This window comes from Psammomys obesus, unplaced genomic scaffold (genome assembly GCF_907164565.1).
Source record: "Psammomys obesus unplaced genomic scaffold, mPsaObe1.curated_primary_1811, whole genome shotgun sequence".
NCBI classification, from domain to species: Eukaryota; Metazoa; Chordata; class Mammalia; order Rodentia; family Muridae; genus Psammomys; species Psammomys obesus.
The window spans coordinates 10,850,617-10,856,641 of record NW_026585504.1 but is presented as its reverse complement, the minus strand read 5'-3'; the positions used below and the strand labels follow the sequence as shown (position 1 = coordinate 10,856,641).

The 6,025-nt window shown below is 42.2% G+C and overlaps 1 protein-coding gene across 1 annotated transcript in view; it reads right to left on the bottom strand.

The window, feature by feature from the left end:
- The window catches only part of Fbn1 (fibrillin 1), a 174,654-nt gene that overhangs the window by 24,503 nt on the left and 144,126 nt on the right, over window positions 1-6,025 (bottom strand). The window contains exons 46-49 of the mRNA XM_055599100.1: window positions 4,594-4,719; window positions 2,534-2,650; window positions 1,133-1,261; window positions 208-327 (exon numbers count right to left, since the gene is read on the bottom strand). Coding sequence (XP_055455075.1) covers window positions 208-327; window positions 1,133-1,261; window positions 2,534-2,650; window positions 4,594-4,719 — 492 coding nt within the window. The remainder of the gene's footprint in view (window positions 1-207; window positions 328-1,132; window positions 1,262-2,533; window positions 2,651-4,593; window positions 4,720-6,025) is intronic.

Here is a 6,025-nt window from a genome sequence, read left to right as displayed (position 1 = left end):
TGTGTGTGTGTGTGTGTGTGTGTGTGTGTGTGTGTGTGTGTGTGTGTTTGAGGCCACAGGCTGACACTGGATGACATCCTAGACCCTTCTCCATCTTATGTATGGAGACAGGTTCTCTCAATTAAACTGTAAGCATGCTGGTTTGTCAAGTGTCAGCGATTCCAGGGCAATGCCCCAATCCTCCTCATCTCCATCACAGCCCCTCACCTTCACATTTGTCATTCTGTAGACTGTACCCAGGTGGGCAAATACACCTGTAGGAGCCATCTAAGTTCTGACAGGTTCCAGGCGCACATTTCCCAGGATCCAGAACACACTCATTGATATCTGCAGGGAAGGGGAAACCGGAGAGAGGTTCTTGTTGGCATGAGTATACCAAGAAGTGCAAACTCAATCAGAGGAACCGGAGTCAGACCACAGAAGCACACAGAGCTCATTAGAAGCCACCAAAGTCTCCCAGAGAGGAGAGCAAAGTAATTACTTTAAAAGCTTCCCAAAGGGCTCAATACAGCCACATTTTATTCTACCTCCTGCAAATTGAGTATTCCTAGAAAATTGTAGTGCACAGAAAGGGTTTTAAAGACACTTAAAAGATTATGTGAACTAACCTCTGGAGAGGTATTTTGAGCGAATTATAATGAATCATATATATTAAGTTTAACATTTAATAGTTGAAATGTTTCCCGTGACTATAACCGAATTTTTAAAATAAGAAGAAAAACGGCACTACATCTACATTAAAAATGAATAAAGTCTTTACAAGGAAGATGAGTGTAATTCTATGGTGATTTTTTTCCCCTAGCTTCCCATAGTAGGATTAGAACGGAGACGGCCTGATTCTGTGCTGGGTCTCTGCGGACATGTTCTCATGACTATTTTACTTCCTTCTGTATTTGCATACTTTTCACCTTCCCTTCCCACCTTCCAACTCTTCTCCATGTCCCCCCCCCCCAACACTCCTCTTGAATTCATGACTTTTTTATTTATTTTTGTGTTTTACATGCACTCAAAACACACGCACACGCACACCTCAGCCAATTAGCATTTCCCTTACTTGCACATGTTCTACTGACCCCTTAGGACTGGCCCGTCCCTCCCACTTTCTGAGGGTCCTCCTGGGCTCCTCACTCACCCACACAGGTCCTGCCGTCAGGAGCCACCTCGTAGCCTTCGTTGCACCTGCACTGAAAGGACCCCACTGTGTTGACGCACTGGCCATTTCTGCAAAGATTCCCATTTCCAGTCGCACATTCATCAACATCTGGAAAAAAAATCTTTGTTGTGTTCCAAAGAAAATGTCAAAATCCAAGCCATCATCCTAAACCTTGGTGGCCTTTGTGGACTTGGCCAAATATTAGAAATTACAGTGAAGATCTGGTTTCAGCCGCAAACCCAGCTGTGGGCACCCACTCAAATATAATGCAAAGATCACATTATCATAGTAAAGCTGGCAATTTGCATGATAATTTTGTAGCAGTTTTGCCTAGACTTTGTATATTTTTTGTCCTTTTGCATTTTTTATTTAAAAAATGTAATTATTACATACAATATTAGGTTTCATGATGGAATTTTCAAACAAAATTTGTTTTGTAGATTCTCTGCTCCAAGCCCTAGTCCCCTTTCACCCCCAAAACTCCTTTTGCTTTCATTTCTAATGTGTCCCTCTGCCCTCTCCTTTCCCCCCTTCTGGTCTCTTTATTTTAGATTTTGTTTTTTAAAAGATTAAAATGATTTACTGGATTAATAATTCAGATGATGTCATACTTTAGTACTGCAATTACAAGTAATGAAGATTAGCTTCTAACTATGTATAGCCTTTCATTCATTACTGTTCTTTAGCATTCCCTCCTTTAAATTAATTTTTAGCTAGTTTAAAATAATGGGTTTCGTTGTGATGTTCTCACACACATATATTATTGCTTCTTGCTCATGTCTACATTCCTAGTACCCTGCCCTGCACTTCCTGCCCTCCATTTGGTCCCTTCTTCACCCCAAACATTCTTCCTTCTGTTCCATGTCTTATACACACACACACACACACACACACGTTATATGTGTATATGTGTGTATATATGGTATATGTGTGTGCATATATAACATATATGCTTTATATAGCACATACATAAGGCTAAATCTAGATTCTGCATCTGAGAGAAAAAGCCTATCGTGTCTTATAAGGGGAATGTTATGCACTTAATAACTTGTTTATTTGAAGAGAAACTGCAGAGAAGGATCTATGAAAAGGGTTCCATATTCTTCCACAATTATGTAACTTATAAGGACTTGCTTTCAGATGTTAACCTAAAGCATTCATCTTAAACTTAAATCAAAGTAGATATAAAAATTATAGCTGCGGTGACACAGCTCAGTAAAGGTAAAAGAGTTAACTAAATTTGACTTTTTAATTAACACATGGTATTTGATAGTCATGTGACCAGCTGTCAGGCAGAAGGGTTCGTATGTTAAAGAGCAGCCTGCATGCTGGCCACGATACAGACTCACATGCGATGTGGCACCATTTTTTAATACTCACCTATGCAGTCGTTGTTGTGAGAAAGTATGAAGCCATGGTTACAGCGGCAGTTAAAGGAACCGATTGTGTTTCTGCAAGTCCCATTCCCACAGGCGTCTCTCTCACACTCATTTATGTCTAGGAGCAAGGAAAGCCAGAGAGGGACAGCGTGACTGAAGAGGAAAGTGCTTATGTGGTCACTGATGCTGAAAAGCAGCTGGGGCTGGAAGGGTCTCCCTTGGGAGGCTGGGATGTTCTGGCTGATGGCATCAGTACCCTGGAGAAGCTGAGGTGAGGGCCTATACTGTGGAAGTACAGCATTTCTTCAGCTGGCGTGTGGGAGGAGGCGAGACGAGGACATGGGAACTGGACAGAAATTGTATTCTATTTGCTCCTCAAAGTCTCCACCCTTGCCACTTTGCTCAAATACTTTCACTTGAAAATGGAAAAACTTCTGTGTACATCTGGACCTTCATTTGTCACCACCTTTGGCACACTCCAGCTTTCAGAATTCACACTCCAAGTTACCCCAAAGCCATGACTCACCAGGCTTTGCTGTGGAGTCAGCAGCAGAACCCTGCTCTCTAGCTAACCTGCCACTTTGGACACGTCTTTCTCCCACCAGTGATGATAACCTACCATTCCCTCTGAACTCAGCTAAGGGGTGAGATGGTACTCAATCTGGTTTTGTTCAGAAGTCTTGGCATTGTTTGTCTTTTTATTTACTGGTCTGTGACTTTTCTCTTTGGTGCCTTATGAAGCTTATTCTGGCAACTGAAGTATTTTTGCATCTTACCACAGAGGCTAACATCTTTCTTATGTACCATATTAAGGGGGAAGTAGAAAAAAGTAAGTGAAAGAACATTGGTGCTTTTGGTTTGGTGATGAAAAGGATCGAGGATAAGGGAGTGAATGAGTGGAAAAAGACACCCAGGGAGGTCAAAATGTAAATGATAAAAGTCAAGACTGCCTCTTTTAAGTTTGGGACATAGAGATAACTATTTGTGATTTTGATGGAAAAGTTGTTGCTAGCTCCCCTGTGCCTTGAATATGGACTGAGCATCACATCTAAATAAGGAGTCACTGTCACTACGCAGCCGCCTGAAAACTGGGAAGGCAATGGAAAATCTGTCGTAGTCATCCATGGCCATGCTTGTTGAGTTTTGTTAAAATACATTCTTGGTTGGCATGTTCCAGAAAGTTCAAATGGAGAGTGTGAGAGAGAGAAGCAGTGGGGTAAATTTTGTGGTAATGCAAGGAAGGGTGAGGCACCGTGGGATGAGCCAGGACAATTAGGAAGAAAATAAAATGTCATTCATGGGTGGGCCTAGTTAGAGTCAAAGGTAAGTGGTTTAAACCGGGCTCAATAGGATGGTCTTCCAATATACGTTTGATTCATGGGCTTAAAGACCCTCGAAGACCTCATCGGCCTTAAATTAGAAAAAGAAGGAAAGAAAGTGTTGAAAAGCACTCTGACAGGACCGAAAAGGGGAAGGGATTTAAAACTCTGACTTCTTCTCCTTTTTCCCATAGGAAGATGATTCCTGCTCCCACTTTCTAACAATTTTCAATTTGCCATTGAAGATGTGATGCCAACTGGAGATCTCTTCACTATATATATTAATACATTCAAACACTGAGGGCTGGTCTGATAAATGGCCCACAAAAATACGAGCCCAGGCCATTCACTGTTAACATTTGTACTAGCAAATTAAACTGTTGTTTCAATATATTTCTCAATCAAGTTAGTTAAATAGTTTCTCCCCCCTGTGGCTAGAAGCGTGACTCGGTGGTGGAAACCTCCCCAGCAGGCGTGAGGCCCTAGGTTTGATTACAAACACTGCAAGAAAAGGATTTCTACACACTTGCAGCTTAATGACTGTTAATGACTGTCAAGGAAGGTTAGTGTGTTCAGATCGCCAAAGACTAAGTGGTGTGTCACCGCTGTATGTTCACGCTTACTTTTATTTTGTAAATAGCAGACCAGTTAACAAACAGCTTAGCACTAAATCTTGCACTTATCCAGTGCAAGGGGATGCAAATGGGTTCTGGAGAAAACCGCGGGCTGAGCACGCACTTACCCAGGCACATGGTTTGATCTGCGTTTGTTTTGAAGCCGGTGTGACAGAGGCAGTAGAAACTTCCCACCGTGTCTATACACTGGCCGTGGCTGCATATGTTGGGGATCTCTTGGCACTCATTTCGATCTGTAAACCAAAGGCATCTTAGCTGGTCACTGCGCACATTAAAATGTTTTCTTACGTGGAGACTTAGAACGCGAAATGATGGACCAGATTATCCCCGGGCATTGTTCCCAGGGATAACCCTGACTCGAAGCCTAGGTAGAGGAGCTGACGATACTGGCATTCCGTCTGTTTTCACTTTGAAATGGGTTGGAGTTTACTTTCAGGGTATATTAGCTCCTGGTGAACTCAAGAAACAGCTCCCTCCACCAAGAGGGAGAGAATGAAAATGAACTTAGAGTAGGGAGAAGCGCTTGACTAGGTGTCTAAACAGCGCCTTGTGGAATCGATATCTCTCGGCCTTGGTGCTAAGGATCATGGACACTTCGGGGCTTCCTTTGAATTTTATAGTCAAGTCAAAGACATTATGCTTTTATTGAAGCGGGGCAACATTATAACTGAATGGATGCTCACGGTCAGTCCTCTTGCTTTGCCTCACTCCTTCAGCTCTCATTCCATCACATACTGTTTTTAGTTGAAAATCTAGATTGCTCTGGGCCTGGAGAGATGGCTCAGCAGTTAAGAGCACTGGCTGCTCTTCCAGAGGTCCCAAGTTCAACTCCCAGCACCCACATGGCAGCTCACAACTGTCTGTAGTCTATCTAGCTCCAAGTGATTTGACACCTTCACAGAATGCACGCAGGCGAAAATCCCAACGCACATTTAAAAAAAAAACAAAACAAAAAAAAAACAGTTAAAAGAAAAATCCAGACTGCTTATCTAGGGTCTAGAAAGCTGTTACATCAGAGCAACAAAGCCTAACTCTGGAAGAGACCTTTCTCACAGCCATCTCCAAGAATCGATCAATCAAGACACTGTTTAAAAGTCTCAAGTGTAGGACGGGATTACACTGCTCAGAAACTGTGGCTAATCTACACAGAAAACAGTTAACAAATATCACTATTCTCACTTGAGAAAAAAAATCTAAAAGGAAGAATGAATGGGCAGGAAAAAAAAAGAGAGACTTTTTACTTTTATCAGCAGAAAAGGGAGCTGTCCTTGAGGAAGGTCAGGTATTGCTAGATCTAGGAGTGTGTAAGGACCAGATACATCTCTCCTTTATCTTACAATGTTTTTTGAAAAAAAAAAAAAAAAGGAGTACTTCCAGGTGCTACCAAGGAAGCAAAAACCAGCATCTTAGAAAGCCTAACAGCAGGGCGCTCACTTTTCTGGGTCTATGTAACTAGGAATCTGTAAAAGCCATATTTTTAACTCCCAGGAGATTCTGTCTGATGTGTCCTGGTAGGTTTGGTGAAACTTTGGAGTCAGG